A 14,775-nucleotide genomic window follows, 5' to 3' on the forward strand; every position below is an offset into this window, starting at 1 on the left:
GGTAAACTGTGGTCAATGTCATGAGACAAAGTATATGTGAACTGCTGTATGGAAAGTGAATTTACTCTATAAATCTTTCACCCAAATCACAATTAAAAAAAAAGAAGTTGAACATGCATTAATAAGTTCTTGCATTTGGCAAAGAATATTTGGCCATTTGCAGATTGGATGGCTTATTTTTACATTGCTTTGAACATTCTCATATGAAAAAAAAATTAATCCTAAAATAAGCTAAAAAGAAAATTCTTTAATTTTCTTCATTCATGAATGTTTTTACAAAACATCTGTGGCCTTAATCTGTTTTTGAGCCAAATAAGCAAAGTATGTATACCCCAAAATAATCAGTCCATTTACTCTAGGTGAATGTTTGTTTTTTTAGAAACGGATGGTATTTATTGTTGGAAAATGAAATAAACTTTAGCCATAAACAATATAACATTGTCATATTGACTGCTGAAATCTCATGAATATGTAGTTCTCTACATTTTGACCCTGGCAGATGTTATTATTTTTCTAGCTGTAGATAGAACTGTACCGAATTGTACTCTTGAAAGAATAAAGAAAGCAATGAAATTGTAAGTTGCAACGAAAAGGGAAATTCTTCTTTCCCTTATCCAACAGTCAATGGAGGAAGACAGAAAGACAGACCCAAAGGAAGGAGGGAAGAAAGAGAAAGAAAGACAAAAAGATCTTTAATTTTTCGACAGATTTAAAAGTTAGCAAGGTAGGAAAAATATAAAGATATTTTTCATTATGTGAAAACAAGCAAGGAAAGCAATTAGTTTCAAGTTAAGCATTATAGATTCTGAGGGCAATACATAAACCAATGCTGGTTCAGGAAATACAAAATACAAAACAAGATATTGTTTTGACTTAAATAATATCTGAAATGAGAGTATAGCAAAATTCCTTGATATGTATGTCATCACGTTGTAAAAACAAAAAGCACAAACACATAGACCATTGAAATTTACCTCTTGTTTCATGATATTCCAAAGTGTCTATAACTGTATTAAGTGCCATGAAATCATCCAAAGAATTTTTCATACTTATATTCTAATTTTTGAGAGGAGACATGAAATATCACAAAAGAAAATAAGCAAAAATGGTATCATAATTCTAGCATTATAGCAAACCACTGCTTTAGGGGGTTGGAGGTTCTCTCAGAAGATGAGTGAGTTCAATGCCTTAGGCACTATGCTACAGAAGCTCCTTTAATATCAAGATAATATCAATATAATATGTAAATGTAATGATATCTTTGGAAGCTCTGGTGCTTCCAAAGTAGTGCCTAAGGCATTTGACTGCTAACCAGAAGGCTGGCAGTTCAAACCCACCACTAGGAAGGAAGATTGGGCAATGTACTTCCGTAATGATACTGCCTTGGAAACCCAAGGAGGGGTCGCTATGAGTCAGATCCAGCTTGATGGTAGTTAGTTTGGCTTGGTTTGGTTTAATGATATCATCTGCCAAGTAATCATTCTTTTACATCTATCTAGTAGCCAGAGACAGGGTCAATCTATTTCTCCTTACAGTTTGAGAGACGTGGCTTACATTACAGCAATAAGCATTAGAGAGAAACGGCTAAATGAATCCAGAGCAACTTCTGAATGGAGATGACATTTACCATACATTACCTATGCATGTTTTCTCATCTGAATCAAGCTGGTGTCCATGGTTATAGGAACAACTGAGCCCACCAATTGCATGTTCACAGTGATGGGAACAACCACCATTGTTCTCTTCACAGCTATTAACAATTTCCAATTCAATCCCTTTCCAAAACAAGCAAAAGAGGGTTATTAACATAACAACTGAGAAACTTGAGTATATGTCAACAACAGGTACACTCTCTTTGTTGTAAGATGACATAGTTTATTGGAAAGGTATCAACACTCTACACATATTAAAGTAAAAGTTTAGAGACAATTAAACATTAGAAATGCCTATAAATATCAAAATATTAGTAAACCTATAAATAATGTTAGGTTGACTAAGTGATACAGAAGTTAATCAGTGGCTACTAAATGCTTACCCCAAAAGACACCTGTTACTTCAGGATATTAAAAAAATGCATAATAAATCAATGATAAGAAAACAAATAGCTTGCTTGTCAACTGACATTTCTGTTCTCAAACTATTGATATTCTATTATCTATCCTCTTTAGGAACTGATAGTGCATGAAAATAATGTTACAATTAACCTTGGAACAAAAATGTCAACACAAAGCCTATGAATTGGCTGATCATATATAAATAGTTCCATGTTGGTGTACTAATCAGTTTTGTTGTATATGAGGGTCATTTACTACATAAATATACTATTACTTTCAAAACTAATTTGTCATTTCTAGTACAAACTACTCTGGTAGCTTAGTGCCTAAGGCACTTGACTGCTAACCAGAAGGCTGGCGGTTCAAACCCACCAGTCACTCCTTGGAAGAAAGGTTGGGCAATCTACTTCTGTGGTGATACTGCCTCGGAAACCCAAGGAGGGGTTGCTGTGAGTCGGGTCCGACTCGACGGCACACAACAACACAACAACAGTACAAATTACTACTATTATTTTATGCAAATAATGCATGTTATATGTTTTGGAATACCACACAACCCCTCACGTTATTTTCGTAAGTGCGAGATACCAGTATGTGTGTGTGTGTGTGTATTTACAGGTTGATGACTTCAATTTGCGTTTTTTTTTTTTTTTTTTTTTTAAATTTCTTTGTCCAACAGAGTTAATGTTAAGTCTTCCTCTTGGTGCTTGTTGATATGTTGGTTTGGTTCCTAGCAGCAGACCCACAACAGCCTATCCTTGAGTTTCTAAATCAGCCCCCTTCATAGCAGAATTCCTTCCTTGTAAATTACCTCTCTGGTAGCAGAGTGGCTTAGACACTTGCCTGCTAACCAGACAGCTGGCGGTTCAAACCCACCAGCCACTCTTTGGAAGGAAGGTTGGGCAATCCTACTTCTGTAGTGATACTGCCTCGGAAATCCAAGGAGGGGTCGCTATGAGTCGGGTTTGACTCGTCGGCACATAACAACAACGTTGAACAGTGCAGGAAGAAATCATTTTTTTTTTCCGGCCTGAAACAGTCCTGTCAGGGTGTCCGGCCCCAGTCCCGGAGGTGCGCAAGTCTGTGCACCCCAGTCGGAGAGGCCACTCAGGTGGGTGAGGCTGGCATGTTGCAGTGGCATGCGTGAAAGAGTCATTTGAATCTCCCCCCCCTCGCCTCACACACACACACACACACACACACACACACACACACCCCAGACTTCAGGGAGCATGCGCGGAAGACTTGGGCTCATAGACTCGCGGGTTCGTCACTCGGAAGAGGTCTGTCTGGCTCCCCGGAACCCTGTGTGCCTGGGGCAGTATTTACCCTCATAGTCATGCCAACAGCTTCACATGGAAGCGGCATCACCGGACCGAGCACTCAGGGGCACTCATGCACAATGGTCCCTGCCTGCCACAGCACTAGCCTGTGTATAGCCCTCCCAGACCCTCTGCCCATCTCAGGAGCAACATACTGGGCGCAGATCTGCTGCAAGGAACTCCACTGCTCTCAGGCCGGGCCACAATCAGCCCCACAGCAGATTGGTTATTTTTGCACAGTTCCAAATGTTTATTTTCTGATTTCTGGGGTTCTACCAAACTGATCCACCCAATTCTTGACCAAAGTGTGTATCTTTATTATACAAATATGATCAAAAGTAACATGTTCAGACTAGTGAATGAGGGTGAAGGAGGCAGAAATTCACTTCTGGAAATATTACAAGACATGGGAGACAAATACATGGGTGCACTATGCAGAACTTTTTAACATAATTTTGTCATTTCTGTCCATTATATGTGTTCGCATATTATTTACATAGGAATGCTATCTGCACACACATACACAGACACACACACACACACACTGTATGTAGTAATTTGGGGCATATGGATGGTCATCAACCTGAGCATATGGATGTTACTAGTCTTGATCACACAAGCATTTTATAATCACTAAATTTCTAAGTGAAGAAATGAGAAAGAAAAGGACATTTTTTAATACATGTTAAATATGTTGTTGCTGTTGTTGTTATGTGCTGTCGAGTCGGCCCCGACTCAGCGACCCCTCCTTGGGTTTCCGAGGCAGTATCACTACGGAAGTAGATTGCTCCATCTTCCTTCTGAGGAGTGGCTGGTGGGTTTGAACTGCCAGCCTTCTGGTCAGCAGTCAAGCACCTTAGGCACTATGCTACCAGAGCTCCCATGTTAAATATAGAATTTAGATATTTCTACTTTCTCCATTGGAGTTTATTGTTCTTTAGTTGTGTTGCTTGGACACATGCCTTATTGAGAGTGTCTACATAGCTTCCTTCCTTCCATTCCTAATTCCTAAATCTATTGAAGGTAGATAGATGGGAAAGAATAGGGTTACTTAGAATTGTGGACCTCCTCAAAGGCATATATCATCATTCCAGCTGCCTAATATCTGTTACAGTGCCAAAAAGCATGGCCCTCACTCCTCGCTCCCAGCTTAGGATGGACAGCAGCTTAGGCGCCTTCACAGCACCCAGCGCACAGTGCTGTCCCTGCTCTCATTCCACTGTGCCATCATCAGTTTGAATTACCCAGCTCAGAACAAATGTTCAAAAACAGGTTTGGAAAGAATGGGTAAACAGAAGAATAATTATGCTAATCAATTTATTGTTGAAAATAAGAACCCCTTTGGGCTTAGAAACAGCTAGTTTAGGACTGAATAATATTAGAAAGCTAAAAGAAATATTGAAATAATGAAGGAATTAATATTTTTCCTCATATATTAACATACACTCTTTAGGGAGACATTTGAAATTATGACTGTAGTGGGGTGTGTGTGTGTGTATGTGTGATGTCTTTACAATAGAGAACTAGGAATATTTTCCTTTTCTTGTCTATGCTTGTCATTGCTATTCATATAAAGAAGTATTTTAAAGTGCTGTTAGTTCTCACTTATCGACCATCTCATTATCTGACTTCGCATTTACGACAGCAGGGAAACCTGACAATTTTGTGCATTAACATGGGTTTACTCCTTATGTCCAGCTCCTGGCCCACAGAAGCAGTCAGCTCTCCAGAAGGTCTTTTGCCTGTCCCATTCCCACTGCCGGAGCCACCATTGCAGCTCTTCATGTGAAAGGGGCAACTGAGGCAGAACTTGAGGGAGCTCTTCTGAGAAGGGTCTGTGAGTGGCTGCAGGGGTGGAAGAGGAAGTGAGGGGTGGGGGTTTCTGTTGCTACTCCGCTCTATTCAAGCACACCGGAGGAACCAAGTCCTGCAGTGGAAAGGGTACTGGGGTAATTCAGGGCCTACAGCAGAAGCTGGCTACCCACTCCTCCTCCGTGGTCTGGGCTGCTGAGTTCCTCTTTTAAGCAACTGTTGGTCTCTGGGCCCTTAGCTTCAGATTCTGTGGCGTTGCTCATTTCTATGAGGTCCTCACTGGCATGCAGGATAGCAGCAGATGGCTGGGACGGTGGGGGGGGGGTAGCTGTGGGTAGGGACCGTGGGCACTGGTAGCAACCACCACTGACTGCCTCTGCTGGTTGCTCAAGCTTCAGAGCCACCAACTGTGCCTGTAGTCCAGCTGCCAGGCACCAGGCACACTTGTACATCAGCCCTGATGGCAGGACGTTGGGATCCAGAGTATGTTGGTGCTGGAGGACACAGCAGTTCTGAGGGTCTAGGATCCAGGGCTGCCTCCACATCCTCTTCCTTGCATAGTGTGGATTTTGCATAATGACCTGATCTTTGGAACATAACCATGTTGAAAAGTGAAAAGTGAGTGTATTTATGAATCATCGTTGGTATCTGATAGTACATTAAGTCAAGCATAGTCATTTTCTAGAAAGAAAAATGGGCTTGACTGAGGTAGGTCACTTCTCTATGATCATTATTGATACTGTTGAGATTAAAAACTAAATCTCTAAACCAGTATTTTTTTTTTCTATTATATAATGTTAACTCTCTCAGATTGCTTTCATGTATCTGACATTCAGATATATACTCATTTATTTGAAAGATCTATATTGTATAAGGCATCTTACACACTTGCTAATCTGATTATTACTTAAAAAAACAACCAAAATCCCACTGCCTCAAGTTGATTCCAACCCCCACTGGGTTTCCAGGGCTGTGAATCTTTATGCAGATTGCCTCACTCTCCAATGGAGCAGCTGGTGGGTTTGAACCACTGACTGTCTGGTTGGCAGCTAAATGCCTTATCCACTACATCATCAAAGCTCTTTATTACATACTAAGTTAAAAGTAACATTAAGATTTTGTTTCAATAGATTAGAAAAAAAATAAGGTTCAGGAAGAGTAAGACTTGCTCAAGATAACAGAGCTAGTAAGAGACAGAGGGAAAATTGAAGGCATATCTTTCTAAATCTAAACATTCCCTCAGGTTATAGGCCAACATATAGGCAGCCCCCAGGTTATGTAAGTGATCCATTCTTTAAGAATTTGTATATTTAAGAATATGGTAGGTCCTTTGGACCAGGTACATACACTTCTTATTTAGCCTTACTTCAATGCAAGAAAAGGCTCAAAACCTCTTTCAATGATTTAAAAGCTGTACAATCAGCAAAAGAAAGTGATAAAGAATTTGTTGGGAGCAGGAGTTGGTTCAATCATTTCAAAGTTTATATAACATTAAAGTAGGGCTTCAAAGATGGCAGTGCCCTGCTCAAAGATGGCAGCTAACTGCACCACTTTGAATGTGTATGCCTCTCCACAGTCCTGCCAATAATCCAATCTGTATCTCTTCCAAGTCTCCCATTCCAGAGTTTCTACCTGTAATTTTTCTCACTCTGGTTATTGTTATGTTATTATTGTTAGGTGCCGTTGAGTTGGCTCTGACTCATAGCAACCTTATGTACAACAGAATGAAACACTGCCTGGTCCTGTGCCATCCTCACAGTCCTTGCTATGCTTGAGCCCATCATTGCAGCCACTGTGTCAATCCATCTCATTGAGGGTCTTCCCCTTTTTCACTGACCCTCCACTTTACCAGGCATGATATCCTTCTCCAGGGAATGGTCTCTTCTGATAACATGACTAAATTAGGTGAGACGAAGTCTGGCCATTCTAGCTTCAAAGAAGCATTCTGGCTGCACTTCTTCCAGGACAAATTTGTTTTGTTCATTCTTCTTACAATCCATGGTATTTTTAGTATTCTTTACCAATACCACAGGTCAAAGGCATCAGCTCTTCTTTGGTCTTTCTTGTTCATTTTCCAACTCTCACATGCATATGAAGTTGTGGAGCACCCAAATTGTAAAAATTCCTGTTTTAGTTATGGCAGAACCTGTTTGAAGCCTTACATTAAAGGGCAAGTAGGAGTAGTCTGTAAGCTGGATGGTCATAACCCAGAGGCTGCCTATAGGTTTGTTGTTATAGCAGGTACTATGTTGTTTATTTTGTTTAATTTAACACATACTGTGATGCAGTAGGATAACTATTACAATGCTTACTATATAAGAAATGAAGGTACAGTTTGAGTTTTCTAGTTGAGATGTTTTTCCAACATAATATCATAGATAAAGAGGAAATAATTTGACTAGCAATATAACATATTTCTCTGAAAAGTGATATTTTTCATAATGGAGGCAGTGTGATATAGTAGAAATAACACAAAATTTAAGATCAGAGGACCTGACACTTTAGGGCTATGTGATCGCCAGTAAATTTTTTAATATTTCTGATCCTCAATTTTTTCTGCTCTTAACATAGAGATTAAGTTACATCAAAGTTTGCAAACTAGTGGCCTGAATATATATGAATTTGCTCATAAGGTGTTTAAATATTGAGATATTTTTCAAAACAGTCTGAATTTTCACCTTTTTTTCAAAATGAAAATTGTCCTGTCTTTAAAAACAAACAGACCACCAGCAACAGTAAAAACCAATAAATCATAAATAGAAAACTAATTTGTTCTGTAAACTACCACTCAAACTACAATAAAACAAAACAAAACAAAAATAAAAAACCATGGTTCAGCCACTCCAAAAACCAGTGTGGTAATTTTGTACAAACTTAAATATACACTAATCATTTGACTCTGCAATCCTACCCCTAGGTATTTACTGAAGAGAAATAAAAACTTAAGTTCACACAAAAACCCATATGTAAAAGTTTATAGCAGCTCTCTTCATGATTACCAAAAACTGGAAACAACATAAATGTCCTTAATGAGTGCATAACAAACCAACTGTGCTACATTCATGCAGTGGAATTAAAAACAGAAAGAAAAAGCAATTGCTGTCAAGTCAATTCTGACTCATGGCAACTCCATATGTTTTAGATTAAACCTGCACTTCATAGGGTTTTCAATGGCTGTGATCTTTCAGAAGTAGATCACCAGCTCTTTGTTCTGAGCTGCCACTGGGTGAATTTGAACCACCAACATTTTGGTTAGTAGCAGAGTACTTAGCTATTTGTATTACCCAGGAACTTGATAATGGAATAATAGCAAAAAATGCAACTAGTGATGCAAGTAACAACTTAGACGAGCTTCAGAGGTATTATGCTGAATAAAAGGCTACATACTGTGTGATTCCAACAATATAACTTTCTTTAACAAAACACAAGAAGTCCGTGATGGAAAACAGTTTAGTATTTGCCAAAGGTTAGGGGCTAAGGGTATAGGTGACAACCAGAGGAGAGCAAAGGGAATTTTCTGGGGTTGGAACTGTTCTCAAACCTGATTATAATAGTTGTGACATAAATCGACATCTAGATTAAAACTGGTAGAACTATACACCAAAAACATCCATTTTACTTTCCATTAATTTAAAAAAAAGAAAAAAGAAAAAAATAACCCATCCTAGATCCCACATCATTCTCCAGTTACTGCCACATTGTTTGATTCTCAGTAGCACTTGACACCATTGTTCTCACCTTCTTCAACCTATTCTTCATTTGCCTTCCAGGAAATCACATTCTCTAGGTTTTCTTCCAACCTTACTGAACACTTCATTTCAGTCTCCTTTCCTGCTTCTTTGTTGTATTCTAGTTGTTAAAAGTTGCAGTACCCAGTGTCAGTCCTCTGGCCCCTCCTATAGCTGCCTTGCTGCACAGGTCATCCCAGTCATGCTCACCTTTTAACATCTGTGTGCTGATAAACTGCTCATTACAATCCCAACATCTCTATAAATGTCCCAACTTTTCTATATACTGCCTACTTGTGACCTCTACTCAGCACCTCAAACTTCACACAGCCAAAAGAGAACTCATGATTTCCAAACATACACTTCCTCTGTCTAATCCCCAAAACTGTCTTCCTTTGGGAGTCCAAATTTCAGTAAAAGTCATTTCCATTCACCATAACTCACTTGGATGATTCTAATCTTACTTTGTTCATTCTATATAGAGTACCTAAAATGACTTTTTAAAAATGAAAATTATATCACGTTACTTTGTTCAGAATCATTCACGCCTTTCTGGTCATATTTAGAATAAAATCCAAATTCCTTGCCATGGCCTACAAGGCCCTATACAATTTGGCTTTTGCCTCTCCCTGCCTACCATCTGACATCATTGCCTACCCCCTGCCACCCACTTTGCTCATTTTTTTCCAGCACACAATAGCTTATTAGCTATTTCCTGAACTCACCAAGGTCAGCCCTACTTAGGGTCTTAGTTCTTACTGCTCCATTTTCTTAGATCTTCTTATGGCATGGTAAAGAGCTCTGGTGGTATAGTGGGTAAGGCATTTGGCTGCTAACCAGAAGGTTGGCAGTTCAAACCCATCAGTTGTTCCATGGGAGGAAGAAGATGCAATCTACTTCTGTAAAGATGTATAGCCTTTGAAATCCAATGGGGGCCACTATGAGTTGGAATTGACTTGATTGCATGGGTTTCTTTACTTTTTTTTTTTTGGGGGGGGGTATATGACATGATAGTACACATTTCTTGGTTTACTTTCTGATTTTCTATTGCTGTTGTTAGAATGTAAGACTTTGCCTGTCTTCTTCACCATTGTATTCATTGTTTAGAACAGTGTCTAATACATGTAGGTGTTTCATAAACATTTGTTAAGTGAACGAATCAATACATCTAGCCACATTGGCATAAAGTTCCCTTAGGACCACAGTTAGTTGGAATTGAGTAATGGATGTCCTCTTTAGAACTCCCTCTCCAGTTCAATACAGTCCCTACGACTCTATTTTTCTATACCAAGCCTGCTTTACATCCTGTGTTGATGTTTTGACTCCTGGGTTTAAGTACATATTTAATGTTTCTGACACATGGGACACATAGTGCCCACCAACATTTTCTGCCTGTGGGGTTTAGTAGAAATCTGTTAGCCCACTTTTAGTGCATTCTGCCAAATGGTGGGGACTTGTATAACTGCATAAATCTGAAGAAATGGGCCTCATCTCACCAATACCAGGACCAGAGACCTCTCAGTACATATGGGTCTTACTAGTTGTATCAAAATCCATATTACCTCAATTTCAAAATGTCACCATTAGAGAGAACACATGGTTTCAACAACAACAACAAATCAAAGCAGAAAATAATTTGGTCTTGAAAGGGCTTATTAACTATAATAAATTAGTGCCTGAGGCACTTGACTGCTAACCAGAAGGCTGGCGGTTCAAACCTACCAGCCACTCCTCAGAAGGAAGGTTGGGCAATCTACTTCCATAGTGATACTGCCTCGGAAACCCAAAGAGGGGTCGCTATGAATCGGATCTGACTCAATGGCACATAACAACAACAACAATAAATTTTTTAGGGGAAAACTGACAAAGCTGTCCATTTGAAAAATCATATGTGGTTTCCTTCTCTTGTTATTTTCCCATGATTTTGCATCATGGTAGTTTTATGATTGGTGGTGGTAATTTAATTTAAATATAAATTATGCTATTCTAACTCCATTACAAAATATATGGGGCTAAAACAAGTACATTCTCAAATCTATAACAGCCGATTAGAAGTAAGCCAACAGATACCCTGAGATGAACACTTTTTCATTATCATACCTGAAATAATATCATACAATCTTATAGTTTTTCATGGGTAGCAAATGGCTATTATTTACTTGATAGATTCGATATACAATAAATATTTGTGGAACTTAAGCTCAACTGTATTACATATTAGAGGGTGGGCAAAAAGGGAAGATCTTCAACAAGATGGATTGAAGCAGGGGCTGTAATAATGGGCTCAAGTCTGGCAGGGATTGTGGGGATGGCATAGGACCAGACAGTGTTTCTTTCTGTTGTGCATAGGGTTGCTGTAAGTCAGAGCCCACCTGATGGAATCTAACAACAACAACAACAACATATTATATATTGCTTGGTAATTATGGGGAAGTCTTATTTAACCATCCCTTATCTAGAATTTTTCTAATTTCAAACCCCAAAATTGTGATAGCTAATTCACAGCATACACTGAGGATTCAGTGGCTAATAACATCAAGTGTTTAGAGAGCCTCTGAAAAGAATTTATATAAATATAATAGAATCTTTTCCTGGGAAGAATGAAAAACAAGTATCATCCTGAAATGTACTTGTTATATGAAAAAAAAGTAATTCATTGTTAAACATTCCAATGCTCTAAAAAGATTTATTCCACCCGCAGGTTTTGAAACAATTCAAGATATCAGTTTTTCCACCAAGAAAGGTTTGTATGTCAGTAAATATTGAGGTCTGGTGGGGACTGCAGAAAGAACTCAGCCAAATATTCACATAAGGGAAATAAATGTACAAATACACTTCTACCAAATGTATTCAACTCTAGGGCAAATTACTCTCCCATGTAAATTCCACAGAAAGCCTGTACTTTATAACTCACTAGCAATAACAGTCCCCTTTTTCATGATAATTGAGAATGCACTAATAAGATGGCAAGAAATTTTATTTCATATATCTGTCAGATGTGCTCAGCCACTAAACCTCTGGTCACATTAAAAAGCCAAAATATTAATAAGAAAGGAAAACCAGTCCACATTTGTCTATGCCTAAAAGGACTCCTCAGGGCATTGAGAGAAAAACTGACTTCAGAAGAAGTTATATACTAATTAGTAGTTAATTCTTCTCTCCCATCTTATTTAGTTTGCTCTTTAAAAAGCAAATATCACCATAGCAAAACTTCACTGTCTTCAAGCAGAAAAAAATATACCAACAGATCTTAAGACTACACTGGCAAACCAGTCATTAAAGAAATGTAGACTTTTATTCAGGGGAAGACAATGGAGAATTTAGTAACACTAAGAATATCTCTTCAGGAAGTAACTCAGGTAAGAACACTAAGCAATTTTATTTATCATCATCTTTATTCTTCTTCCTTGATTAAGACTGATAAATAAATATACCATGTATATAAAAATATGGTGAAGTTGAAAGGACAGTATATTTGGAGGCAAAAGATCCTGGTTCATATCCTGGCTTGGTCATTTTCTAATTTTGTGTAATTGGATTTTAGGCTTCAGCACTGGATGAATGGTATTGCTATTTAATAACATGAGAAAACTAGGAAGAGTATCTATGGAATTGAGACCAGAAAATAGCAGTTCTGTTTGGGACCCATTAAGTCTGTAATGTCTGTCAGTCATGTAAGTAGAGAGGTTGAGTGGATAGTTTCACATATTAACATGTAGTTAAAGGAAAGGGTAAGAATTGAGATATATTTGATATTGAGAGAGAGGGGATAGAGATAGATGAAAATCAGGAAAGTGTGGTAACATGGAAGAGGGAAAGTGTTTCAACAAGAATAGAATTAGTGAACTGTATTGTAAGCTACTGAGAAGTCAAATAGGATAAGACTAGAGACATTGACATTCAATCTGGCAACATGGAGCTCATGGGTCACCAGTGGGTAGGTAGAGATAGAAACCTGATTACTGTTGGCTAATAAAATCATCTAAGGTGAGGGTGATAAAAAAAATATTGTGGGAGTGTGATGTGGATTCATGTCAGGCTGTTTTAAAGATAGGAGATACTGGACAAGATCTTTAAGGACAGGAGATATTAACAAAGGATATATTGATTTGTATATTGCAGCTTAGGTATGGAGGTATCTAAGGTTAGATAATATTGTTCATAATGTTTGAAGGAAATGGGTAGCTGGATGAGTCAGTGAAAAAGAATGCAAAGTAGGACAGAGCTGCTTAAAGTGGCATCATGGTTGGAAATGGAGAAGGAGAAGGATGTACACAGAAGATACGGCTTAGAGAATCCAGCAAGTGTCAGGTGTGGTGTTACAGCTTGGAGCTGCTTTGGGTACCGATGGTTCCTTCATTCCTGCTAGGTCCTTTCCCTGAGTTTTATAATGGGGTTATTGTGGTCAATAAGTATTACATTGCAGAGGCGATGAAGGAAGGCCAATTCTTCTGAAGAATATCAGTAAGGCTAAAGGAGGCCAAAGCCAGATGACTTGAGACTTACTCCTCACCTTCTATGTTTTTGTTGTTGTTAGGTGCTATTGAGTCATCTTCTACTCATAGCAACCCTGCACACAGCAGAATGAAACACTGCTTGGTCCTGTACCAGCTCCATGATCCTTGCTATACTTGAGCCTATAGCCACACTCACTGTGTCAATCCATCTTGTTGAGGGTCTTTCCCTCTTTCGTCGACCCTCCACCTTACCAGGCATGCCATCCTTCTCCAAGGAATGGTACTTTCTGAAAACATGACCAAAGTAGGTGAGATGAAGTCTGGCCATTCTCGCTTCCAAGGAGCATTCCAGCTGCACTTCCTCCAGGACAGATCTGTTAGTTCTTTTAGCGGTCCATGGTACTTTCAGCACTCTTTGCCAGCACCACAACTCAAAAGCATCAATTCTTCTTCAGTCTTCCTTATTCATTGTCCAGCTCTCACATGCATATGAGGTGATTGAAAATACCATGGCTTGTATCAGGCACACCTTAGTCCTCAAGGAGACATCTTTGCTCTTCAGCACTTGAAAGGGTCCTTTGCAGCCAATGTGCCCAGTGCTATATATCGTCTATAGGAGCTCTGGTAGCGTAGTGCCTAAGGCACTTGACTGCTAACCAGAAACCTGGTGGTTCAAACCCACCAGCCAATCCTCAGAAGGAAGGTTGGGCAATCTACTTCAGTAGTGATACAGCCTTGGAAACCCAAGGAAGGGTCGTTCTGAGTCGGTCTGACTCCACAGCAAACACCACCAACAACATATGTCGTCTGATGTCCTGACTACCGCTTCCATTGACATCAATTGTAGAACCAGGCAATGTCAAGTTTTTGACAACTTCAATCTTTTCTCCATTTATCATGATGCTGCTTATAGGTCCAGTTTTGGGGACTTTTGTTTTCTCTATATTTATATTGTTTTCTTTATATTGAGACAATAATGAAACAACAATGATATTGTTTGATAATTTCCACATTCTGTGGGTTCACCTTTCTTTGGAAAGGGTACAAATATGGATCTCTTCCAGTCAGTTGGCCAAGTAGCTGTCTTCCAAATCTCTTGGCATAGCCAAGTGAGTGCCTCCAGCACAGCATCTGTTTCTTGAACCATCTCAATGGGTATTCTGTCAATTTCTGGAGTCTTGTTCTTCACCAATTCCTTTGATGGAGCTTTGACTTCTTCCTTCAGTACCGTTGCTTCTTGAACATATGCCACCTCCTGAAATGGATGAACATTAACCAGGTCTTTTTTGTACAGTGACTCTGTATTTCTTCCATCTTCTTTTGATGTTTCCTGCATCATTCAATATTTTGCCCATAGAATCTTTCAGTATTGCAACTCAAGGCTTAAATTTTTTCCTCAGTT

At 38.9% G+C, this 14,775-nt stretch overlaps 1 protein-coding gene across 1 annotated transcript in view; it reads right to left on the reverse strand.

Annotated features, from left to right (window-relative positions):
* LOC103201901 (EGF-like and EMI domain-containing protein 1) overlaps window positions 1-14,775 on the reverse strand; it is a 99,600-nt gene that overhangs the window by 17,240 nt on the left and 67,585 nt on the right. Inside the window, exon 5 of the mRNA XM_042781764.1 lies at window positions 1,638-1,775. Coding sequence (XP_042637698.1) covers window positions 1,638-1,775 — 138 coding nt within the window. The remainder of the gene's footprint in view (window positions 1-1,637; window positions 1,776-14,775) is intronic.

This window comes from Orycteropus afer, unplaced genomic scaffold, assembly GCF_000298275.1.
Source record: "Orycteropus afer afer isolate SDZICR_OR568_19922 unplaced genomic scaffold, OryAfe1.0 scaffold00168, whole genome shotgun sequence".
Classification (NCBI taxonomy): domain Eukaryota; kingdom Metazoa; phylum Chordata; class Mammalia; order Tubulidentata; family Orycteropodidae; genus Orycteropus; species Orycteropus afer.